Source organism: Salvia miltiorrhiza, chromosome 3 (genome assembly GCF_028751815.1).
Source record: "Salvia miltiorrhiza cultivar Shanhuang (shh) chromosome 3, IMPLAD_Smil_shh, whole genome shotgun sequence".
NCBI lineage: Eukaryota > Viridiplantae > Streptophyta > Magnoliopsida > Lamiales > Lamiaceae > Salvia > Salvia miltiorrhiza.
Window position 1 is genome coordinate 27,519,593 of NC_080389.1, and position 27,756 is coordinate 27,547,348.

Below are 27,756 nucleotides of genomic sequence, written 5' to 3' on the forward strand. Positions count from 1 at the left end.
AAGAAAAAGGGAGCATTCCCCTCCTCCAATCCCCATCAAGACCCCTCTCCACACCCACGCCCTAATTCTCGCTCCCAACACCCATCCAATGGTAATTATCATTTTTCATTCTCTTTTTCTCTACTTTTATCTTTGGAAAACAAAAGAACGAAGCTCTTTTGCTTTGCTATCGATATCCATCACCCAAAAGAACCACGTTTTGGTGCATATAGTGCATACGCCCTAATTAAAATTCTAATTGTGATTAATAAATTTTTTGATTATAAATTAATAAGTCCTAATTAAAATTGACGAACCCTAATCATGAATGCACTTCTTTTTTTGCATAAATTATACTCCTTTCATCCCCCAATTTCATGCCCCTATGAGAATGAAGGGTTTTGATAGAATGATTGAGTATTATGAGTGAAATAAGGATCTCATCTTTATGAAAGTGTTAAAGTGAAGTAAAGTTCCCACTTTTTATAAGGTTGTGTGGAGTAACTTTTACTAAAAATATAAAGAACATGAAAATTGGGGACAAACTAAAATAGCAAAAGAAACATGAAATTGGGGGACGGAGAGAGTAGTAATTTTTCGGATTTGGCATGAACTTACATTTTTTGAGAAAACCAATCACTCGGGTGGTTACCCCATTTAATTCCTTGCATTCATTTAGCTGTAAACTGTGACTTATTTTTTTATTTTATTTTTTAAAAAATTTCCTTAAACGGATTCTCTTTTTCCTATTTTGGTATTCTTTTCATGAGTTTTTGTTAAAGAGATTTTAATAAGGCTCTATTCTTGAGTTTGCAATCTATGCATATGATATTTAAAATATTTCTCTTTTGTTCTTTTTATATATAGATATAAAATGATTTTGAAGTGTATGTGACTATATATGTATATATAGAAAATCCAAGGAAGACAGCAGCAGAAGCTACAAATAACAAGGCAAGTGCAGGTAGAGAAGAAGGAGACAACAACATTGCAGCACAAACTTTCACTTTCAGGGAGCTGGCCGCAGCCACAAAGAATTTTAGGCAAGAATATCTGCTTGGTGAAGGTGGATTCGGTCGTGTATACAAAGGTCGTCTCGATAAAACTGACCAGGTGATTGATTTACCACATTATAACTCTATTGCACATATATCTTTTCTTTCATTAATTTGCATTATGTTTGTGCTATTTTTTAGGGTTAATCACTGGAAAAAAATTCACCAAATTTAACTTGATTTTTATTTTTGATACATTATACTCCCTCCGTCCACCAATTAAAGGCCTATATGAAAAAACATGTGTTTTAAGAAAAAGTGTATTTTTATTAGTTGAGTGGAGAAAGTGTCCCACTTTTTAAGAAAAAGTGTATTTTTATTAGTTGAGTGGAGAAAGGGTCCCATTTTTTTGTAAAGAATATTTGACTTTTTTGATTAAATAATGAATAAAAACTTACCAAAAATAGGTAGGCCTTGTTTTTGTGGACGGACAAAAAAAGCAAGTAGGCCTTGAATTGGTGGATGGAGGGAGTATATAATAACAACACGCTTTTCAGTTTGTAGCAAAATAGATGTCCGTTTATCGAAAAGGGGCATGGCGCGATGAGACATGAGTATTGACTATTAAGGTCGAAATTTCGTCAAAACGTACTAAACATATCTATTTTGCTACAAATCCAAAAGTGGTGGTATTGCAACAATTTATAAAGCATGTCGAAAATCAAAATCGAGTTAAATTTTGTGAAAAAAAAATTAATAGCAAATATTTGAGTTGATATGTAAGTGAAGTGATTGCTTTGACTTCAGCTGGTAGCAGTTAAGCAGCTTGATCGCAACGGATTGCAAGGGAACCGAGAGTTTCTTGTAGAGGTTTTGATGTTGAGCCTTCTACACCACCAGAATCTCGTAAACCTAATCGGCTATTGCGCCGACGGCGAGCAGAGACTTCTCGTCTATGAATATATGCAGTTGGGATCTCTTGAAGACCATCTACTTGGTATGCATTAGACTTCAAATATACAAACTTTCAACTATTCTACTTTTTTACACGGTTGTCAATTGCTCTCAAATTAATACTGACACGAATGCTTGAAATGTCTGTATGGCTACTAAATGATGGAGTTGAATATCTACGTCATTTCGACTGACATTGGAAGTAGTTTTAGTTTATGTACAAAATCAAAATTGAGTGAAAATTAGAGTATTTAGAAGTGAAAGTGAGTTAAAAATTTGATGTATGGGTGCAGATTTGCCGCGTAATCGGTCTCCACTGCCTTGGTTCACGAGGATGAAGATCGCGTTGCATGCGGCCAAAGGTCTTGAGTATTTGCACGATAAGGCGAACCCTCCGGTGATCTATCGTGACTTGAAATCGTCAAACATCTTGCTAGACAAGGACTACAATGCAAAACTTTCGGATTTCGGGCTGGCCAAGCTTGGACCTATTGGAGAAAAGTCTCATGTATCGACAAGGGTTATGGGAACATACGGATACTGTGCTCCCGAGTATCAACGCACAGGCCAACTCACTGTCAAATCAGATGTGTATAGCTTCGGCGTTGTTCTTTTGGAATTAATTACAGGGAAGAGAGCAATTGATAACAGAAGGATTCCCGACCACCAAAATCTTGTCACATGGGTAAGTCTCCACCTAAACCCTTTTCCTCAAAAACTAATTTAAGACTTGATGTATCAAAATATCTACTTCCGTCCCACTTCACTTGGTATAATTTTCTTATCGGGCCGTCTCATTCAATTTGGCATATTTCCTTTTTGAGTAATAATTTTCACTCACATACTTTGCACTACAATCTTACTCTCCTTAATAATCGTGCAAAAAAAAATTAGGTCAAGTGAGGTGGGAAGAAGGAAATATTAGCTTATTATGAAAATAAAAATAGCCATAAACATATATATATCGCTATCGCTATTGTTTTACCGTTAATTCACGAGTAAAGAGTTTTGTGATTGTGACAATATGGTCAATTCATGACTAAGGAGTTTTTCTGTTACGAATCATTACAATAAGGGTTAATCATAATTTGTGTTCCCAATTTTTTGTGATTCTAAAAAAATGTCTTCATTTTATGTATTCACTTCAAAAACTCAAACTTCGAAAAAAAAAAAATAGGTTTATGTCCGCACCTTATAGAATCTAGCAATGAAATAATGGATCACCTCATCAAAATATATGTTATTCAATACTCTCTCCGTCCACGATACCGTTTTCCTTTTTACCATTTTGGTCCGTCCACAATATCATTTCCACTTTCATTTATAGCAGTAGGGTCCACAAATTTCACTCACAACAATAGTGAAACTCAAATTCCACTCACAATAATACCCATTACTATCAATTACTATCCACTATTTTCTTATAACTCGTATCGTCCACATAGTGAAAACTTTTTCAAAATTTTAGGGTTTTTGAATTGAAGACATGAGTAGAAGGCATTTTTAAGAGAAGATGAAAAGTTGGGGGCAAAAATTACTATTAAGCCTTATAATAATAAGAGTAAAATTATAAGAGTTTAGTGGCTTCATAACAATAATATTAGTTGAATCAAGTAAGTAATGATATATAATCTGTGTTGTGAAAAGGCTGAACCAATTTTCATGGAGCCGAGTAGATTCTCGGAGCTGGCGGATCCACTACTGAGAGGTGACTTCCCGAAGAAGAGCTTCAACCAAGCAGTTGCAATATCAGCGATGTGTCTTCAAGAAGATGCGACAGTGCGGCCTTTGATCAGCGATGTGGTGACTGCGCTCAGTTGCCTTCCGTTGCAAGGGGACACGGGATACTCGCGCCCCGTCTCCCCTCCCTCACCTCGCTTGAATGCTGAGATAACGCCCCAAGACCGGGAGAGAGCAGTTGCGGAAGCCATTGCTTGGGGCTCCAAGTCCAGGCATAACGGCGAAAACTAGCCTAATATATCTCTAAGCATTTGCCATGTCAAAACTTTAAACATATATACATTTGGTGTGTTATGTCTATACGATCATATTTGAATTTTATGACCGTATATAATTTATGACAACAAAGTACAACTCAGTTGGTTAGATGCTTTCTTTCTAACTAGTAATTGAGCTTTTGAAACAAGAGGTGATAACATAAGGGGAATTCTACTGTTTTAAACATGCATTATTGTAAATATTTAACATTCACACTTCAATATATATAAGATCACGAGGATCAACACAAAGTGTGAGTCTGTTTAGTAAAAAGAAAATCCTCCCAACACACCTAAATCTCATCATCAACTAATTAAACCTGCATTTTTTTATAAAATCTATACATAACTCAATGAACATATGTCAAAACGTAAATTATATTTTCTGTGCATAACTTGTTCCACTCAAAAGGGGTTTTTTATTAAAAGCTTGTGCTTACCAAAATCTTTCTTTCATTCATTTTATTTCATAAGTAGGTGGCAATCACATTTCAGTCATATTTCCATATCTATCTTTATTCCTCCTTCGCCCGTCACGATAACCTGCACTAATTGCAATAGTCATCTTAAATGTGCGTACGCATAAATCCTTACTAGCAATTCGTCAAGCATAAGATCGAATTTCATTAATCATATCAAATAGGCATCATGCAAAATCATTTATTTTGAGAATAGGAGCTAGTAGGTATTCTGTAACATTAAGACTTTTATTACACAAAGGAAGCCTACAATTATGTATGCAATTCGCATAAGAAAGCCCACCTGTACCGCAGCTCGTTGACACAAGTCCTTGGTTCATCTCTAACGACGTTTATTAACTCATTTCAGTCTAAAACCAGTTTTGAATCAGTTTCTGTTTCTCTCACAAACCTTAGCTCAACGATGTTTGAATCAGAAAATAGGTTAACATTGAAATCTTACTAGGACATTTTTGGAGCATTTAAAAAACACTAAATCCTAACAATTTTATCTCGCTTTCTTCTCTAAGATTTTTTGGTTGGGTAATATATCCATTTTCAAGCTTCTTTCAGATTTATGTATAATGAGAAAATATAGAATCACCCTGAGCAGCGCATAGTTCAATATTTGAAAGCATTATGGCTGCACCAATTGTCGCTCCTGGCAGTCTTATCATTCTATTAAATGCATTACGACCAATACTTTACATACATATACCCTAATAATTATTAAGCTTGCTGTGTTACTTAAACCCTTGGCTTAGATTTTACTGTCCAGATTGCAAACTAGGAGTCCCCTCAGCTGATTTAGACTTTGTATCATCACAATCTAATTCAACGTCTGCATTGGCGTGTTGACCAGATTCAGTGGCAGGTTTCACTTCAGAAGATTGATCCACTTTAACATTGTCTACATTGGCATTTTTATCAGTACCTGGTTCCCCAGATTCAATGGCAGAAGATTGATCCTCAACTCTATCAGACGTAATATCTGGTGCTGCTGCATCCTCTGCGGAATGAGAAACTTCAGTAGTCAAAATGGGAACATCTGACGCAGGATTCGCCTCTGCATGTTCATCAGGATGCAGTTCAGTATATTCATTGCCAATTCTGCCGGTAATTTCATCATGAATGGCATCCTCACCTCCACCTAATTCACATGATTCTTGTATGGGACCAGAAACTTCAGTAGCCAAAATAGAAACCTCTCCATTCTCATGTTCATCAGTAACCTCAACTTCACCACAAGGTGTGTCCTCGGGTAGGTCAGACATGCCGTTCACATCTCCATCTGGTGTAGGATACTCAACAGGCTGTACCATTTCCACTTGTTCCTTTCCGTCACCTGCAGACTCAGACTCAAAAGCAACATGTGTTGGCACAGGGTGCAATGTAGTTTCAGGAATATCACTTTTACACCCTTGATCTGATAAAGAATGTGAAGGTGTCTCGACTACACCAGGAGCTGCATCATCAGAACAAGTCGCATGAGAGACCTCATTATCAGACTCTTTATTCTCCCGCCTTTCGTCTTCTGCAGACTTACTCCCAGACAGTGGAACAGGGGAACTCAAAGCTACATCAGGCTCTAGAATACAATTTGATGGCAAACTATCACATGACTGTGGATTCGACGCAATTAATTCAGCTTGGTTATTTTCACTCCTGTCTTTAACTGTATCTTCCCATGTATCCTCCGATTTGTCCACAGCTTTCTCTGCATCAGCAGCAGAATCACGTGAGGTTGAGACAGAACATTCTTCTTTGTGAACATTTTGTTTCAGATGACTCATAGCCAGATTATTAGTCTCCCTAACTGCCTGATGGTCAGCATCACTCAAACCTGAACCAACGCCCAGTTCCACCTTGTCCTCCACATAATTTTGAAAAGACTCATCACGCATCCTTATAGAAGTTGACACAGCCTTTCGATCAAAATCCTTCCGAAGTGCCACTTTACTCTTTTGATCTTCTAGATATTCTTTTTTATCAGATATTTCCTGAGCAGGCTTGCAAGCAGGAACTGCAACATTTGCAGCAGTATCAGGTACTATTCCATATTCATTTTCAGTATCTTTAGTTATCTTAGAAATGGAATTTGTGGCTCCCTGCAAGTGTTTAGAGAACTCAACAATTTTGTCTGTTCCCTTCCCTGATGCAGCCTGAACATGGGGGCTATCTAAATCTTCTCTCGCTCTCTCGACAAGGTTGCCACCTGGTACTGATAAAGGCTCGACATCTCCAATTGCTACCCTAATATTTTCACCATCAGATGACTGAGGAACATACTCAAATGAAGCATCGTGAGTTGCTTTCGCTGATATGTTCTTTGAAACAAGAAATTCATCCATATTAGGAGTTTCATCGCTAAAAATTATTTTTCCATCTTCCTTACCACTGGGAGAATCAAACTGGTCACTCACAGCAGTAAGTGATGTTGATGCAAGTATTGCCGCAGCTTGAACAGTAGTTCGTTCTTTTTCCAACTCAGTGGAGTTGTTATGCATTTCTAGCAGGCATTGGGAACCCTCAGCTGTTCCATGATTGTTGCCATCACTTTGAGAAAGCAGAGTTGAAATTGAAGGACTAGCTCCACAATGATCCTCATCATCATGTTGGGTTCTAATATCAGGCTCTTCACATTCTCCTGCAGAAAGATTCCCACACTTGAAAAAAACTAACTGCAGCTTTTAAAGTCGAAACCGAAAGCAAATTATTGAAAAGCATATTTTGAAGCAATGACTTCATTTATTGGCCTTACCCTCTTTTTCCACTGTATCTTTTTCCTGAAGTGGATCTCCTAGCTTCACCACATCTTTGGCACAGCCTGCATCCATATGTTACATAAAGAACTTTGATTAGGCAGACAACTAAAGATATGTGGAAAAAGAGAGGCCTAGTTAATAATCAACCAGGAAAATGTAACATTCCATATGATACTTATTTTTTTCACAGACCATTCATATAAAAAGGGAAATTGTTTGCATGCTAACAATATCCAGAGTTGAAAAGTGTGCCACAATTATTCCACTCTATAATGCCACATTAATATGCCCCCCATCAAGGATTATTGTAAGAAATTATCACCAATTACATATTTTCATGCCGGAGTAATTATATACTTCACTGAGATTTAATAACTATGCCCCCGCAAAGATGTTGAATATGCCGCTTTCTTGTACTACTACAGCAATCCTTTCCACAAATTTATAAGACTGATCACATTTACTTCCCAACATTAGTCCATGATCATGTATTTCATATCGACTCCCATAACTACATCATTCCAGAAACTCATAAGATATGCAGGATAGGACGTGACAAGTTAAAGGGAATCTTATGAGACATGGCTTCTACTCCGGAATGATTTTTGAATTCAGTGTCCACTCCACACCTGGAAGTCAATGTTTCTTCTCATCCACGTTGTAAATGGAAACTAATTAAATTTCAATAAATATAAAGAAGAAATTAAAAAATTCATATAAATCTCACTTCACACATGACTAGTAAATTCAAATAAGATATGGACTTCTGAACCATAGGTTTGGTATTACACACATACTAAAGGTTGTAAGACATCTGACTGAGAATCACTTGGTAATGGGTAGACTATGAAAGGCCAATAAAAGTAATGTCAATACTAATAGGATCGAAACAGCTTTGCTCAAGTGAAAGAATTTCTCAGCAGATTTGCACTAGAAAAAGGAAAATACGACTGAAACTAGATATCAAACAAGCGGAAGATACTCAACCCCCCACCCCCCCCCCCCCGCCCAAACACCATAAAACCCACCACCTTAATGTCCATCTCCCCTAGAGCTCAAGCTTGTTGAGAGTTGAAATGACAAGTCTCCAAATGTCTTTTGCAGCATATGAAAGTCTAAATAGATTTCTTGCATTTTTTTGCAGACGAGCCATCATAAAACCCATTCCAAAAGTACAAGGAGAAGGAACCCATAAGCATTTAAGATTTTGTCTTCAAAGAACAAGAAGCCTACCCTTGGGAACCTGCCCTGCAGAAGAATCTGAAATATCTTCCTCAGTAGTTTGGACACTCGACATGGACAAAATGTTAGGAGCTAGTTGATCAGAACTTGCTACAGCCATTGGATTTATTGAAGCGTGAGCAGAAGCTGTTAATGTGCTCATTATGACTCCTTGTTCTGAAGCTGAATCTGGTTCGGTGCAGCCTTCTTCTATAGTGGTGATATCAGAATGATCCACATGAAAGTCAGTGGTAGAAACAGGTACTTCATCAGCAGTACTGGTTTCATGTTCATTCACTACAGCTATTCCAGATTCATCTTCTGTGCTTTTCATTAACCCAGAAACTGAATTAGACTTTTCACTTTCAGATAATTTTGCGTGCACTAAGAATCCATTAGGATTAGAGCTTTCAGAAGAGTCAGAGATTTTGTTGCCTTCGTTTCCAGGAGGGAATTCATTGCCACTCTCACCAGGCAACGGAGTTTGTCCAACAGTTGATGCAAACTGAATGTTTCCACTTTCCAAATATTGGCATTTGCCTGTATTGACGGAGTTGCTAGCAGATACAGGCAAAGACTGAGTAGTTTCAGATGCAATCAGATTATCTGTAAGATTAGATAACTCAGAAACTGAATTTGAGGGATCATGATCAGTTGGTTCCTTTGATATATTATCTGATGCAGGAAATTTATCCAAGTTAGGGCTACTGGTAGAACAATCATCTTTGCTTTGACATGTAAGATCCAATTTGTCAGTCCCATCACCAAGAGACATTGATCCAGATGTTGCACTAGCAGGCTCAGAAACACCGCTATTCAAGCCTTGATCTCTGTCGAGCTCAGCAGAGTTGATATTTGTGCCCCCTAAGGATTGGGAACCTCCAGATGTTCCACAATTAATACCACTCTGTGATAGCACTTGAACTGCAACAATAGAACCATCTCCACAGGGCTCCTTATTAACAAGTTCTTCTTTGTTACAAGATTCTACATTTCCCTCTGCAGTCTTGGGAACCAGAGAACTAGATGCTTCAGTTGTTGGTTTTGGTGTTGAAATCGATGGAAAGTTATCAGATAGGTTAGATTTTGAAGCAAGGACTTCATTCCCATGATCCCTGCTTGGCTTTTCATTTGCATCTTGTTCTTGAGGGTATTGTAAATTGTCTGCACCAATCTCTGTATCTACAGTAGCGTCTGCAAAAACATCTTTAGTGCCAAAATTTATTTATTGGTGACGTGAAGAATGTAGGCAATCAAACAGTAGGTCACTGGCAAGATCATAATATACAATGACCAGAAAAACATGCACCCTTTGCAAATGCACCAACATATTTGAGCTGTACAGCTTTCTGTAGATTACACATTCAAAAAAATGCCTATATTTTAAATCATGACTCTATCAAAGGTTTTCTGTAGATTACACATTCAACAAAATGCTATATTTAAATCATGACTCTATCAAAGGTTACTCCGTACAGTAGAGAATAAGACAATAGATAATACTCCTAACTTGCAATAAGAATTCAACTTATTAAATGGTATATATTATGCACATATTATCATGCCAGAAAGTAACCACCTCAATCGACTACAAATGAGAATAAATAAATATTCTAGAATCAACAGTAAATACGAACAGTATACTTGCGTGCATCCGGATGTACAGCGCATCACACTCAAATTAAATCCAATAGGGTTTATTAATCACAATTAGGATTTAATTAGGACGGAAGCACCGTGCATCTGGATGTACCTGATTGACGTTTTCACAACATTAAATAAGTGATTTGACAACATTATTACTTCAGCAATCCAGTATCATGAACCTTATAAACCTTATACTGGTGGCATTTATATCTCTTTATATTATTTCCAATGCCTGATTGACGTTTTCAATTTCAAACAAAGTTCAATTTAAGTAAAAGACTACCTCAGCACAGTCTATACAAAATTAAAGGGAGTACTATAATAGAGCAGAACTGGATCCAGAACCATGGGCCTGCAACTTAAATCCTCTTTAACAGAATTATAGAATATTTCACTTTGAAAGCAAAATGGAACCAAACAGAGAACAATGGATTGGATAACAATAAACGGTGGCCAATTATGGAGCGTATGCCCAGCTCTAGGGATGTAAGACATCTCAGTGTGGCCAGTCAACTACTTAGACTATAATGTACAACTACCGACATAACTAAGAGGTATTTGCTTGTAGGATGAAGCTGGCTCAATAAAAGTGGAACTGCACCTTTTCTATTTCATAAGATGGATTTAAGGACATCAAACTGTTAAATAATACCGAGAAACGAAAAGTATTAGAGAACAATTTTTCCATTCAGACTATCAAACAACTGTGGGGTGGGGCTCTTGGGGTAATAATTAACGTGAATCCCCCGTTTCCTCCCTCACCCCTTCTCCTTCCCCTTCCACGGGCTCAAACTTGGGATTTACAAGATAAATCAAAATTAGAACTTGACATTATATATAAAATAAAATAAATTCAGTGGGACATTTGAAGCTAATAAAGAGTTACCTACCCTTAGGAACTCCTTCTGCCAAAGAATCTTGAATACCTTGTCCAGCATATTGACTTGCATTTGATAATTCCTGAACCTTCTCACGTCTTACGCTGTCTTTCCGTCCAACAGAAGCCCGAGTTCTTTTCTGTTGAGGTTCACTTAACTCTGAGGCCTGACTAGTTAATGCACCAGAAACAGTGGATACTACGGGGTCCTGCCTCCTTCGCCTCCGTTGTGGTGCCTCTTCCCGACTTTGAGCATTCTGTCCTCGCCCTCGCCCCCGTCCTCGCCCTCTACCTCTACCCTGTGTTGTTATAGGGAGGGAAGGGCCAATTGGCAGCGGGGGAGGTGTAGCTACGGGATTTGAAGTCAGCACAATGCCTGGATCTGCCTGATTTACACTAGCTACAGCCACTGGATTGCTCGGAACAGAATTAGGTGTAACTCCTGGTTGGGGCTCCACATCTGAATTGCTCGGAATAGAAGCTGATGGAACCACTGGAGAAGGTGACACAGAATCTGGTTCAGTGCCCACTTCTTTTGTACTGCTAGTGACAGAGACAGAGGTAGAACTGGTGGTCATAGCAGCAGTTAGGGCAACTTCTCCTTGTATTTCAACAGCTGGATTGTCGGTCACAAGTGGCGAGGAAGTTATTTGAACTGTTTGTAATGCTGCAGTCTGTCTTTTGCCTCGGCGTCTGGGAGCAGGAGCTTCTCCACCTGTCTGGGACTTCCGACCTCGTCCTCTACCTCGCCCAGATGATGGGGGTGAAGCAGGAATGGGAGAAGGGGGAACAGATGGTCCAGGGTTTGGAGTAGCAGGCAACTTCAACTCTTTTGAGCTCCCAGTGTTACTCCCGACATGAGTAGCGCAGACCACAGCATCAGGACCAGGTTCTACATGCATACTTTCAACCTTAGAGACTTCTGCTTTTACAGGTACCAATAATCCAGGAGAAGGAACTGATGGAGAGGCTTCCACAACTCTTTTTGGCCTGCCACGCCCTCTTTTAGATGGTGGTGTAGCCTCTTTGTTCTGTAGGGCTGGAGGCTCTACAGTTGGACACTGAGGAAGTGGAGGAAGTGGAGGAAGTGAAGGAAGTGGAGGAAGTGGAGGAAGCGGAGGAAGTGGAGAGGTAGCTGGTGCCTGCATCTCACCCTTGACTACGACAGCACTATTTGTAGGGACTGCCAATATTTTTCCAGTAACTTCCTCTTTCATTGTGGGAGAATCTGGAGATTCAACCTGACACAGTCTTTCAAATTCTTCTTCTGTCCATTGCTCTTCATACGAGCGAACCTAAGAATGCAAACCATCACAACATAAGGTTCGACCATATGCTCTCAGGTAAAATTTATGCATTGCACAATTAACATAAATCAGAATAAATACACACAGCAAGGACAAATGCTTATGAGATTATGATGTACAACTCATACAAACAGACCTCTCTAGCACGTTTGCCTCTTCCATATTGTTGGGTATCAAGGCCTCCAAGATACCCACTTTTCCTTTTCATCCCAGAATCAGGTAATACGCTGGAAGTTGGTGCATCAGAGATCTTCATCACTTCATAAAATGATTTTAAGTCATCCTCTGTTATAAGCCGAGAAGGCAATGGAGGTATAAGCTTGCTTTTATCTGACCCTTTTACACCACACAAATTTTGCCACACAACCTGCAGAATATTATATATTTCTTAAATAACAAGAACAGTCCCTTCCTTATCCAAATCACTAGAACCACAGCACAACATTTCCAGGATTTGAACATACCATTTCATCTGCGCGCCTCTGTTTGTCAATTGATTCAAAGATATCAATTTCTGGTTCACTGGAGAGAAGTTGGCAATAGAAACATCAGAGCAGAAAAAGAACCCCAACCCCCAACCCCCCCCCCCCAAAGGAAAAATAAGAAAAGAGGCAGGGAAATTCTCAATAGCCAACTCCCAAGTAGCCACAGTAGATAAATGCATGCCTAGAGGAAACCTGAGGACTAAGTCAGAATGACAGTTTAACCAGATTCGTGCTAAATCACAATTAAGTTCTTCAAATAAATGTACTAAAGATCCATTAAGTCACAAAGCATTTTAGTGACTTACTAAGAGAGTACTTGGTAGAGGATTTTTATTTTTGGGAGAAATGATTCCTCCCAAACCACTTCCATACACCAATTGGGGCCATACCAAATGTGGCAAAAGAAAGTTTCCCTTCACATTACTGAGAAGATCCCCATAACTCTCTAAGAAAATATGCCCCAATTCTATAAATTCCATACTGAAAATTCATAAGATGTGCTCAATTCTTACACCTTTTACTGATTCTGGCAATTTCTTTATCACAATAAAGGTATTACAGGTAAGATCACTTTCTATTTCATAATCTGACTTCTTACCCGTACACTAATTAATGATTAATTCACAATGTTTTACAGCAATGTAACAATAATAATATGCTCGTATCATTTACTAGGTTCACAATTCAGTGAGAAGGAAAGAAGAAAGGGAATGCACAAACTCCTTGGGAGACCCTAGGACCTTCAAGCATACTAAAACTTGCGAGTCCCCCAAAAATTCAGTGACTGATGAATGAAATGTAAAAGACTACTACCCATATGAACATGTGCACATTGCAATGCTGAAACAATCTCCAAGCTAAGCATGCTATCTTCGATTATCTTATGGTTTCAAGGTGGTCAGTCAACTATATGACATAAAATGATGATTCTGAATTGACTAAGTTGCAGATATATGATGCATCATGCATGTCAAAGTTGATACAGTAATTTTGTGTGATAAGAAAGTTAAAGCAGTAATTTTTTAGCCTACTTCCCTTTCAAATGGTTAAAAATTTTGTAACTTTATGTTGTCAAGGTTAAAATTAGACAACCATATTATTAAGATGATCACATGGCATCATCATAAGTAAATACTTATTCATAAAAGGCTACCCAAAGTAGCATCTTATTATTACCAATCCCCATCCCTAGTCAAGTAAGTCAGACTTTAGCAAAGTATATGATACTCAGATCCATAAAACATTAGTGTTTTGACATCACGAGAAAAAGAGATTGACGATAATTATAACAACAAATTATACCTTCGTGCTATGATGTCATTAAGGGAATCATCATCCAGAACAGGTGCAGCTTCCTCTTTCTTGCACTCCCGCAGGAGAGACTCTAAGTATTCTCTTCGATCCTCCGCACTAAGATATATTGTTTAGATTATAATTGATAAATATCAAATTAGAAGTGCCAAATCAGTCATTTATTTTACCATGTAGCATACCTCGTGTTATTGTCAAAAAATCCAGCAGTTATACTCTGATTCGCAACCCCAAGTTTGTGCTCAGCAGAAGCTCTAACTTGCTCCTCCACAGTTTGGACCTAATTAAGATATAGCGAAGACAGTCAACAAATTATAATAAAGTAATAACCATCAACATATCCGTCATTGTTCCAATACTATGACTTCTGTATATCATGTTTATTGTTGGCATTACTACAGAGAAAAGATATAAGTCACAATACAATATCTCGCTCTCAGAAGTGGCCTTTGAGTTTAATTGATCGATAGCAATAGCTGTTTTCCTAGTTTGTTGGTCCCGAATCCTGATTATAAGTTTTCAGTGACCACAACCTATAGGAACCAGTCTATCTACCACTTTTAAGTTTTAACGATGTTTGCATAGGCTCCATAGATTTATGTTCAATAATTCCAGGCTTTTAGAGAGAATGGTCATAGGAAGTGTAAAATACTTGGACATCTTCAAGTAGCCATAAATTGGTTTCAGAAAAAGCAGCATGAGGGATATTAAGTACACACTTGCACTAGTTTAATCGTGTCAGAAATAGAACGAAAGTAGATAATATGCATAATGAATAACATTCAAACTATTTATAGGAGCTCTCACAGCAGTGATCAGACAAGTAGCAAAAACAGTCAACTATACTAAGTAAGAAACAAAGAGAAAAACCACAGCCGAAGCACTATATCAGCATCATTTTATCTAAAAATGCTTTGTCGTATCCTTATAAGAGAAATAAAGCAAATTGTGAGTGTATTAGAACAGTATTCAATTTCTCTTCAGAAAAATAATTGTTTGTGTTAAATCCATATTTAAGGAGCAGTCAGATTGCAAGATAAGAAAATTATAGCTTTCTCTAATAGTTTGAGAGTATCAATAGGGAAAACATTAAAGATAGAAAAGTAAACACTATAGGCTGGAATGAAGTCAGATTCCTACATAGAAATATTATATCAAACAAAAATTAAATACATTATTTAAAATTCAATACCATTACAAGGAAAGTACATGTTTTTATTAAAGATTGAAAGTGTAATCATAAGAAATTATTTATGCAAGACATTCTATACCATAATGGAAAACAATCTTTATTATTTGAAAATAGAGGAGTTATGTTCTCATTAACAGAGAAAGAACCAAACGAGTTACTCGAGTTCGGGGATTAAAGTATTTACAGACTTACAGTCTCTAACGAAGAACAAGAACATCTTTCTTTTGTCCAATCCTATGAGCCCTGGCCTGTGCTTGCAAATCAACCTGAACAAACACAAACAATATAGAGTGAGCCTTTATTTCGAACTCAAGTGTCACTATTGAAGTACTGAGGAGAAAGGCAATAGATATAACCTGGGGATTCCAATCTGTATCAAAGATAATAACTGTATCAGCAGCTTGGAGATTCACACCAACTCCTCCAGCTCGGATACTAGATGACATAGTGTTGTAGATCAGTGTGAAAATAGAGACAGGACAATACCAAATAACAAAGGCAGCTTATTGAAGACATCAATTTTTGTAAGAATAAAGTCGTCTCTCTCTCTCTCTCTAACAGTATTATGGCAGTAGCCACTATTCCTATATAAAATGGAACCTTACTTGAAATGGCCTCGATACTGTCTAATATTACATACTTAAAAGCATGGCAGATATTTCATCTTCAACAAACGGTGATGTCAATATGTATGTATTCAATATTTCAGTACAAAATATGTAGAAAATAAAAACCATGTATTGCAAGGCATGAAATACCAGTACACATCAATAAAATAATAATTCCACAGAACCTTCTTTGTCAATATGTCGGGGATTGTCCATCACTACTGGAACCAAAGTGCAAATGCATGCAACTCAAAAAGAATCCTTAGGGATACATTTACCTGAGTAAAAATATAAAGTATGGAGAACTAGGATTATTGAACTTCTCAATGAGGGCACCTCGATCACCACCAGATGTATGTCCATCCAATCGAAGGTATTTATACTGTTTCCAACAAAGATAGTCCTCCATAACATCAAGTAGTCTAGTCATTGTCGAGAATAGAAGAACCTGAAAACCAAAAGACATCCAACAATCAGGGAATTACAGAAAATGCAACTTTTAGCTCACACATTCTTCAATATGATGATGAAGGATATCTCGAGGAGCCTATCTCCACATCTCCCCATTGCACCCAGATGATGCAAAAGACTTTAATTAAAATAAATAAATAAATAAAGAATCCAAGCTCCTATATAAAAATTACCATGTAATTACTCAAAAAAGAAGATAGTAGAAGAGAAACCACAGTGTAGAAACCAAGGCATCAGCAAGAGTACAAATCAGATAGAGACAGTAAGCTACAGGATTCGACATCAAAGGTCAATGAAGTACCAGAAATTAGTCATTACTCCCTCTGTCCCATTGATAATGGCACACTTTTTTTGGGCACGGAAGGAGGAGGTTGTTTTGGATGTAAAGTAAATGGGACCACTTGTAAGGTGTAAGGTAAGTGGGGACCACTTGTATAGAGGGTAAAGTAAGTTGGACACGAGAATTAAGGGGGGTTAGGGGCCCTAATTATTTCTACTTTTAGAATGTGCTATAATCAATGGGACAAATGAAATTGGAAGTGTGCCATTATTAATGGGACTGAGGGAGTATTATTCTTTCGTCAGTATACATAATTCATAAATCACCTTTCAAATCATTTGAATTTTTAAATATAGCCACAAACAAACCTCACCCACTAATTCAGAGATGCACTTGAAAAAGTAAATGAGAACCCAAAAGCACACACAAATACCAAATATTAAAGATTGCTGCAGTGGTAAAGAGAAGGCCACAAAACAGAACTCAAGACACAAATCTTTCTGATGAGGGATTATGCAAATATGAATAATAGGCAGCCAACTTTTTACAGTACAAATGATTATCAAATGCCACAAATAAGAATGATTAAGAAATGCAGTATCAAAGCTTCATGCTATATATCACCAGAAGGAATAACAAAATACTTGACAATTGCGTGTGTGTGTGTTGGCCTAGTGGTAGGAGGTTAATGCCCAAGACCTGAGTTCCTGGGTTCGAGTCCTCCGTCGCGTGGTCTTTAAAATTTCATTATTTACTTATGTAATTTATCAAAAAAAAAAAAAAAACTACTTGACAATTACAAGTACAAGATGCATAATGACATGTTTCAAGCTCCCATGATAAAGAATAGGAGATTTATAACTCCACGTGAATAGAAATGAAAACTTACTCGGTGATCAGTTGCCTTTAATTTGGGCAATAACCTATCCAACATCTCAAGCTTCCCACAAAGTCTGATAATGTTTGGAAGGTAATGCTTTGGAACTAGATCGTGAACCTAATCAAGACAACAGATAATGTTAGTGAATTAAAGCACTGTGCAAAATGCGTCCAAAAGTACGCAAAAATAGATCACAGTTGGAAAGAAAACTTTACCTAGTTCAAGAAACAAATGTTCAACTATAAGAAAATCACCACAAACACTCGTCTTACTCATTAGCCAAATTTATCAAGTTCATAGCTCCAGTTGAAGATAGAGATAGACAGAGAGAGTACCTCCTCCACATGAAGTTGACTAAGATATGGGTGGTTGCATATATTCCGTAGCTCCATCACAGAGTTGTGCACAGAGCGAGCCTGATGAAGTACCAAGATCAAGGAACCAAAAAAATGAATCATCATCCACTCATACATCATTTATTGAGTTTGCCAGAATCTTTATGAGTGGACATAAAACCCACAGTTCACATGAGCATGCTATATAAATTGAAATACTGCGAGCATATTGACAATTGTGGTTGCTAACCAAAGTGTCTGCATGCAACTACATATATCCATCATGTACATATGAAATAAGTGCATACCAGAACAGACAAACCAATCTGTATATGCATGTACATATACAATGAACAATAACTTCTAAAAGCAGAACCTAAAAAGATTACAGAGTGAGTAACCTTTGTAGTTCCAATGGCACCAAGATTCTCTTCACAACTCTCTTCATCAATAACTTCTGATATGCAGAAGCCTCACATCTAATTAGTCTTTCAATCTTCTCAGGTAATTCATTCTCCACCTGGTCAGGTCATTTTTAAAGTCACAAGTGAATTAAGACAAGCCAATAAGCTTTGAAAGGACATCACAAGGTACTTCCATGAAGTTCTACAACTTCAGTGACTAAATAAATGGTATTTAGCAGAAGGAATGTCTAACAGAACCATCAGTATTTTGGGATGCGTTATCCAGTTCAGAACAATTGCTCTGTGCATTCTATGATAATTTTCTGTGAAAATGCAACAGCAGTTACCCTTGAAAACCATATAAAGAGACATCAGACAGTACCTTGTGTTTTAATCTTCGAAGTACAAATGGCCGCAGAACTTGGTGAAGACGATTTATTATCAAAAGATTCTCCTCTTCAGATAGTAAAGCCTAGTTGTGTTTGATATAAAAAATGAGATAACATGTGAAGAATAGTGAAACACCAGAAAAAAATATTAGCACATGACTTTTATTTAACTTACTTCATCCGCGGTACTGTCACCATTACTCTCAAATGGTTTGTTGAACCATTGAGAAAAATCTTCAGATGAGTTAAAGATGTTTGGCAACAAGAAATTAAGCAACGCCCATAGCTCTTCGAGATTATTCTGCAAGCGCAACCAGAAATAGAGAATATATAATAGAATACACCAAATAAAGTAGGTGAGTGATGAGTGTTGGAAATCTAAGTAGAATACATGCATAGATCATAAGCTGATGAATTAGCAAATATAAAACCTGCAAGGGAGTTCCAGTCAATAGTATTCTGTGATTGCTGCGATAATGTTTCAAATCAGCATTTAACTTGCAGGAAGCATTCTTAATGCGATGACCTTCGTCGATAATAATATAATGCCACTGTATTTTACTCAGTTTTGGACGATCATGTTTGTTCATCAAATATTCATATGTTGTCAGAAGAACATTAAATTTTTGATGAACAATTTGTTCCCTGCAACGGAAAAGTCACAAATGAACAGCTGAAGCTAAGTAAGAAGTAAAGAAGCAACAAATTATCAGATGAATTCACAAAGGTTACTTGAATAGCCTTCGGCGTTCTTCGGGGGGGCCACAATAAACAATTTTGTGGACACTAGGAGCCCAGGTGGTGATCTCTGACTCCCATCCAGGTAGAACAGAAGATGGTACAACTACTAGAAAAGGTCCTCTGTCGTTCTTATTTTCCATTAAGTAGCAAATCAGAGATATGACCTGCAAAGTGGATTTTATGCATATCAGAATTGTTCCCCAAAACAAAAGAAAATAGAAAATAACAGGTATGATATGTCCAAAGGGACTACAACTTCATACAATCAAGATATGTCACACCTGAACCGTTTTTCCCAAGCCCATTTCATCTGCTAGTATGCCATTCAAATGGTTATTGTAAAGAGAAACCAGCCATCTAAGTCCATTCATTTGATACCTTACAAAGAACCACAAAAAAAGATATTTAGGAAGCAAATCACAGAGCTTTGTGTTTCTACTTCGGCAGTGACAAGATGCAAGCAATAACAATTTGGAATCAGAGCTCAAATGAAAAAAAAAAAAAAAAAAAAGAGGAAGTAAAAAGTCCAGAAAAACCAACAGAAAATGGAAGATAAGAAGACGAATAAATGCACTCACTCCCTTAGTTTTCCCCCAATAAGCCCGGCTGGCTGGTCAGTTATGTGCTCTTTTACGCTGTCAAAAAGATAATCACAATTTAACAGAATCAGCATCAACAATAAAAGAAATACTTATCAGAATTAAATTTCCTTTTCACGAATATACTATTATAAGACCTAGAGAAATAGGAAGTAAGTGAAACTGAAAGCCAAAAAATCAAATTAGTAGTATATCCGTATAAATGCATTTAAAAAAGTAGTGGTGCAGACATGTTAAAACACAATACCATGAAACTCGCATGCGCGGGGGGGGACAATAACAAAAACACAAGCTCATCAAGAAGTTGGATCTACTTTAAAACTCAATGTTTAACATAAATGTGTTGTATTGAGTTAAGACAGGGGCAGGGTTATTCATATTACCTATGTGCCATCATGTAGTATTTCTCATTGCTTTCCAAATAGTGCTGTATACAGAGACCAATGAAAAAGGTATGAGAAAAGAATGATCTAATCAAACTTTTATGGAATAAAATGAACCTACAACAGAAGAACAAAAGAAAACCTTGGCCTGATCCTTTTCATCTTCATTCTCAACATCTTCACTCTCCTCAATGGCACCACCCTTACTCGCCTCAATATCAGACTCAAACTGACCTGCCATTACTTTAGCATCCTTCAATTTGGACCCAAGTTTTTGCAGATACTTCTCAGTTTCTTTTAGCAGTTTATTAACCCGATCAGATTTTGCATCCTACAGGCATATTACAACATTTTCATAAATAAGAAAGATTAAAGAATAAATTCAGCGTCAAGGGTGTCAATTGTGTTTAGGCCCATAAAGCACCTGAACCATGCGAAGATATCCTTCAACGTCATTAATTTTCAATAAATTAATCTTTTCACGCTGGATCCTGTCTATCTTCTCACGGTGAAATCTTTCCTTCCTTTTGTGGAACTCCCTTACATATCTATTGAATCCTTTCCAGCGCTCTCTCTTTACTTTAAAACCACTCTTCTAGTCTTTCTCTAAATAAAGATGTGAAAACATATTGATCAGATAAAGGTAACTAGATTTTTAGCAAAAGTAAACAACCCATGCAAGCCACTGCATAGAACAAAACTACCTGTGAACTTCAATCTCACTAAAGAATTCCTTCTGCCTTTCCCTAATTCTCTTATGTCGCTCCTCCTTCATTTTTTCTCATATCTTCAATTTGTTTTGATCTCCTTCCAATCCTGTGCTTCTTAATTGATTTCAATCTATCCATTTCACTTGCTATTGGTTTAAAAAAATCGTTCATGATATCACTGCACCAAAAGTTATCAACTGTCATAACCTGACATGAAGCTATGATGTCAAAAGGCCAATTGCGCAGGAATAGAATCAATGAAGATATGATATCAAAAAGCCAAGTGCACGGAAATAGAACCAAAAGGTTGGATTTAGCAAAATGGATAAAGCTCCTCTCTGCTTGTTTGAGGTGGGAGAAAAGACAGAGAAAGTGAGGAAAAAACAAATGAATTTAGGGCAAGCAAAGAATGGAAACTTAAGCATAGACAGACAGATTACCTCCGAAGACGTCGCTGCAATTCTAGCAACTGAAGCTTTTTCAATTCAATTACACTTTTCGTCTTCGCAGAAATATCTTCAGAAGAGCTCACAACTTCCTGCAGCATAAACGCAACAACAAAATTAAACCACCTAAACCAAGAGTTATTCAACTTCGTTAAGTAAACTAACTTTCTACCATGCATTAAATCAATGTTTTCACAACACTATGAGGAAAGCATAAGAGCTGACACAGAAAAACTTTCAAAAGAACATAAGTGCATTTTGCACGGTTATGAACTAAAGATCAGCCCATTCGTAGAAAAATAGAAAACCTGGAACAACACACACACACACACAGGGAGAGATGCACAATTTCCTCAAACAAAGTAAACCAAGGCAAGGTTCAATTTGACAAAAGGTCAAACTGCTACAAATAATTTGAGAGATTTTAGTACCAGTTTTGGCCTCCACAAACCCACTAACACTCCATTGATTAGGAAATTACAAAACTAAAAGTATCAATAATATCCTAGGATCCAGCACAACAATAAGATTATTATAATCATATGCAACAATTTCATCAAGGGTGTTATTAGAAATATTAACAAATATGAAGATTTTGAGAGAACACAAGCACTTAAAGTGAATTTGAACATGATAAGTGGCTTATCATAAGCCACAAGCACGAATCTCAACACTTTCTTCCATAAAGAAAATGTTTAAAACATCTGTAAGACACATTTTCACTATCTTGAGATATCATAAACACCTGATAAATTGACAGCTAACAAAATGATCAGTGATGTTCTATCACTATGAGAATACCAAACTTTGGCTTCATGCCTAATAGTAATAGTAATGCAAACCTTTAGCCTATCAGAACAACCACTGATTTTTTGTGATGTCTTCTGCAGTTTCTGAGCCCAGTTGTGCTCAGCAAGGACTTTTCTCTTCTGCCGGTCCAAGATCCATTTTTCTACAGTGGTATGCTTCGGCGAAGGTTGCCTGTTTGTGGACATTGAAGTATAACCTTCTTCCTGGTCTGCCTCTGACAATGTAAATGAACACTTGTGTTTCAGTGCACCAGAAGAATCATTCAAGAATTCGAAGAAATAAAAGGCACATTAGTAAGCAGGAAGGATATAGTGACTCTCACACTTCAAATAATATATATACATATTGGCTTCTTCATGTATGAGGGTGTTTATTCACTAACCTTGATAAAAGTTTTTTACAATTACATTGGGATCCTTGACTGCCATAGCAGGGTAGTTTTGGCCACTCGTTCCTGAGGCAGGTTTCCACTTGTCTTTTAACGGAAAACTTGAATATTTCTTATCAGAGTAAGACTTCCCTAGATTATTGCAATCCATAAGATTTTGTCCATGACTAGTGGTATCTTCTGGTCTTTGCAGCACCCCTTCATTACTTAAAAAAGTGGTAGGTACTGGTGCATTAGCAATATCATTAGCAAACCCATCTACAGATGGACCACTATCCTCATTGATTGTTCAAAAGGGGTTATAACTGCAGAGGATATGCATTTGCGCTGGCGGTGGTTCGCCAAATCATCCTCATGATCACAGCTATATGATTCCTTTATACTTGAATCATGTGTTTCTCTTTGTGCAGATGCATGTGATTCTATAGCATCCTCTCTTGTAACTTCAATATCTGGTTTCCCTCTTGACAGTGAACAATTCCTGTCCTGATCATTTTCAACTGGAACAGCAGGTTGACTAATTCTCTCATCTGGAAACTTCATAGAATCAGCTTCTTTTGTTGTGTTAGAATCCAAGAGAGGGGGGTTACACTTGCTGCTATCCGGCCTCTCAATTGACCTTGGGGCTTCTGGGACATTGCTTGCATCATGAACTAGTTGCTCCTTCCCTTTCTGGTCAAGGAGATCTCTACGGGTCCCATCTGCAAAACACATGTTATTCTTGATTTCAACAAAAAATATTTGAATATAACTAAGCATACTACATACCTTCTTTAGAATATATGTCTCCAAGAGCAATTTCAAGATGAAGTTTCTTCGGCATCAAACCATTTCTGCACATGTAAGAAACAGTGCTTAGAAAAGAAAGTGCAGAGTTCTTCTGACAATGAAACACATGTCATAGTATCTCTATCTCTAGCAAGTATTCACAACCTAAAAGCCAAAAAGACAAGGCACTGCGCTCTCAGTTGTTTAACTGTTGTTCCTTAAATGGAAGGCCTGCATTGGAAGCCTGAGGAGCTGGAGATTTCCCAGATCCCTAGAACCAGCAGTTCTGGTCAAGTTTTGCTCTGCAAGACTGGCCTGAAAAGAACTCTGCCAAGACAAGGTCAAACAACTAAACACAGGGCAAACTTATACAGCCTGCAATGAATCTAAAGGCTGTAGTGCAAGAACGTTGTTTAATAAAGTAAAATATTGAACTATCTCTAACTTTTGCAGGGCAGCAGTACCATATTTGCATTTGTTACTAGACTAGATCCACCATGGTCCAATGTCTTTCCAGCTATTTTTCCAGCAGAATGATCACCAAAGGCTTCCACACTTCTGTCCTTGGACATCTTGGCAGCAAGACCCTGGCCATCGAATGAAGAGTTACCAAACTGCATCCGATTTGTTGAGTCTGCTGTTAAATAAGAACCCGGAGCACCCGGTGGAACCCCATGAACCTTGACACCAACACCTAAAATTTGCTCCCAAGTTAGACTAAGATACTCATCATAGGGAAAGTAGTGCTACAAACTTGATAATCTACAAAAAAAAGCTCAAAAGGGCATAGAAACACCAAAATAAACACTTAAAAGGGCATGAAATAAAATTACTTCCAGAAGCTTGTACCGCATGATTGAGAACAATAATACAGACTCGCTCTGATAGATAATCCCTTGAGCGGATAAGCAAACAGCACAAATCTTAGTCTTAAGGAAAACCTAACAACTTTTTTGACTACATGTTCACGTAATTTGAAATAATAAAACAACTTGTGCTAGATTTAACAGGGTATTTCAAAATCAACGTCATTAATCTAAAGTAAAGCCCAAAATTATAGATGAAGACTAACCACCTATATGAGCTGTAGAACCTTGATACATGTCTTGCCCACCACTTACTGGACCGCTAGGTGTCCTAGTTGATGCATATGTCTCCGGTGTTTCGATCTCATTTCCAGATTTAGAGTCTTTAGCAGTCCCAACCCGCTGAGAAGATCCTGGAGTACAGCAATAGTTAATTGGACAACCATTACAGCAATCGTAAACTTGGTTGCTCAATAGTTCACACCAACTTGTACTTTTGATGTCGTATAAGGCAGATGCCTTTTCAGTTGCGAAAAAACATAAGTATTTTACCAGCTAATTGCTGCGATGCAGCAGTATCTCCAACTTGAGTTCCAGCTGCCAGAGGCAGGCGCGACGACATTAAAGTTTCGATATCAAGATTGTGTTCTTTGATTACAGTTTCCATTGCCCTTCATAGATTGCAGACAAAAAGGAAAGTATGAAATACCTAGCAAATAGAAGATACCTACTGAAAGAAAACACAGAATATCATCAAAAGCGACAGAACATGAAATAATATGCTAGTGTAGATGTATTCTACTACAAACTAACAAAGCATCACAGACCAAATTATTACTTTCAAAAATAATGTTATCGAGAGATTGTTTTGAAAGTATATTGGGCATCTTACCTCGATATGACTTGATAAGGCATGGAATTTTCTTTCCCACTAGACCTCATGTGCTGCAAAATCTGTTTGACCGAACATATAACAGCCATATCAATCACATACATAGGCATAGAGGATCAAACAAAGCAACAACATGTGCTAACAGGGAAATCTGACACACCACATAAAGCTTTGTAGCCAATTTGGAAGGCTCGTCTTTAGACTCCTGGATGAGTTTATGCAGAAACTTGGCTGCTTCCAGCTCAACGTTCTGAGGATTAGCCATCTCACCTGATATCCCAATACACAATGTAAGCCCACCCACGAAACAGAAAAACATTGCAACACCAATGGTCTATTCTTATTGTCCATTAAAAAGCAATTAAAAGCTGCTCTTGTAATGAGAGTTGGTTTGCCAAGTTGGTTTTGACTGAAAATTCTTCCAAACCGAATGAACCAGAATTCTATATATACAAAACGACTTTATTGTACTAAGCTAACCGAACAAACCGATCAATTTGGGTTCAGTTAGTCGGTTATTTCTTTTTTCAAAAGAGAGTTCCAAATTTCCAGATTATACAAAATTGCAGTGTACATATGTGTGTATAATATTATCATTCCAGATTTCCAGAAGATGAGAAATTATATTTTCTTTTTCTCTTAAAGGTATTGATCTTATTGAAGATGAGAGTTTTCTATAAATTTCCCCATTCTCAAAAATCAAGAGTTCCGGGTTATCAGACAAGAAGGTAACTAGAAATGCATGCCTTAGAAGAGCTCAAGAATGAGACGCCAACTCTCGCGTCCTTACAAAAAGTTTGCACAAGCGAATTACTTTTTCAAGAGAAAATGTGATGAGGCAAGAAGAAGTGTTATAATTTAGAGAGAAGAAAAAGAACCTACAGCCGTGAACATCAATTTCCAGATGGTCTTGAAGCCCTGATAAATTTGACGGCCCCCTACGCTAGGGCCAGAGTGACGGTTGGTGGGTGCAGAAATCCGCCGATGCAGTGTCGGAGGAGATGATGGAGCGATGGAAGAGACGAGGGTTTCAGAATTGGGGGTTTCAAATTATCAGAATTGCGCTTGTTAATTAGGAACCGAGGTAGACTTACATGAGCGCGCTGCACAAATCATGCGCGCATATGGTGCGCGCGGATCTTGGTTGTCGGATCCGACCCGGATCCGGGTCCATCGTAAATATTAAAAAAAATACAACGAATTTACTACCTTGTTTATGTAAGAGTGAATGAAACTTATATAAATTGAGCTCCTAGCATAATTGGGTAGGTTGTGTACTTGTGCATTGCTTCCAAGTTTTAGGTCTCGGGTTCGAAACCCTATAGGAGTAGATTCTCTTCTCGGGTTGGGTAGGTTGTGTACTTGTGCATTGCTTCCAAGTTTTAGGTCTCGGGTTCGAAACCCTATAGGAGTAGATTCTCTTCTCGGGTTCGAAACCCTATAGTATAGGAGCGAAATTCTATGTTTTATTTCTTGCTTTCTTTTTGGGAAATTTGCTTTTTATTTCTTGTTTTTTTGCTAAATTTTCTGTCTTTTTTTTTTTTGTTCTATTTCTTTTTCTTCTTTTTTTTGCGAAATTTGCTGTTTTATTTCTTTTTTTTTTTGTAAATTTTCTGTTTTATTTCTTGCTTTCATTTTGGGAAATTTGCTTTTTATTTCTTGTTTTTTTGCTAAATTTTCTGTCTTTTTTTTTTGTTCTATTTCTTTTTTCTTCTTATTTTGCGAAATTTGTTGTTTTATTTCTTTTTTTTTGTAAATTTTTGTTTTCAAATTTAATGTTTTTGTTTTCTTTTTTCTTTTTTATAGTGTCATTTTTATCCAAATAGTATCATTTTTTGAGAAATTTGCTTTTTATTTCTTTCTTTCTCTTTCAAATTTATTGTTTTTGTTTCTTTTTTCTTTTTTATAGTGTCATTTTTATATCCAAATAGGATCATTTTGTGGGAAATTTATTTTTTATTTCTTTTTTCTTTGCTAAATTTTCTGTTTTTTTTTTTTTGTTCTATTTCTTTCTTTCTTGTTTTGCGAATTTTTTCTGTTTTATTTCTTTTTTTTCTTTCAAATTTATTGTTTTTGCTTCTTTTTTTCTTTATTACAGTGTCATTTTTATATCCAAATAGTATCATTTAAAATGTTATAGTGTCAATTACAATATTATAGTGTCAATTTCAACCTTATAGTGTCGATTATAAGAAGTGTAATTTAAATGGTACTACAAGATTTCAAATGACACTATAAGATTCTAAATGACACTACTCCGACAAATAAATGACACTACAAAACTTCAAATGACACTATGAGATTTCAAATGACACTATAAAATTTCGAATGATACTATAACATTTCAAATGGCACTATAAGATTTCAAATGAAACTACCTCGACAAACAAATGACACTACAAATTTCAAATGACACTATAACATTTCAAATGGCCGTGTTCATGGACCTCATAAATTGAGTGTTTCATCCGTACTTAGACAAATTTATCTTAGTATTCATTGATGATGTCTTGATATACTCGAAGAACAAGAAAGACCATGAGGAACATCTGAAAATTATCCTAGAAACGTTGAGGACGGAGCGCCTTTATGCCAAATTCAGCAAGCGTGAATTTTGGCTCAGCAAGGTCACATTTTAAGGGCATATTGTGTCATCAG

The 27,756-nt window shown here is 37.0% G+C and overlaps 1 protein-coding gene and 1 pseudogene across 1 annotated transcript in view; one reads left to right on the forward strand and one right to left on the reverse strand.

Annotated features, from left to right (window-relative positions):
• The window catches only part of LOC131018609 (probable serine/threonine-protein kinase PBL25), a 5,718-nt gene extending 1,725 nt beyond the window's left edge, over positions 1-3,993 (forward strand). Inside the window, exons 2-6 of the mRNA XM_057947324.1 lie at positions 4-91; positions 893-1,092; positions 1,782-1,971; positions 2,222-2,613; positions 3,576-3,993. Coding sequence (XP_057803307.1) covers positions 4-91; positions 893-1,092; positions 1,782-1,971; positions 2,222-2,613; positions 3,576-3,899 — 1,194 coding nt within the window. The 3' untranslated portion in view covers positions 3,900-3,993. The remainder of the gene's footprint in view (positions 1-3; positions 92-892; positions 1,093-1,781; positions 1,972-2,221; positions 2,614-3,575) is intronic.
• A 941-nt stretch (positions 3,994-4,934) lies between these two features.
• On the reverse strand, positions 4,935-26,168 carry LOC131013988 (chromatin structure-remodeling complex protein SYD-like; annotated as a pseudogene).
• Between the last annotated feature and the right edge of the window lie 1,588 nt (positions 26,169-27,756).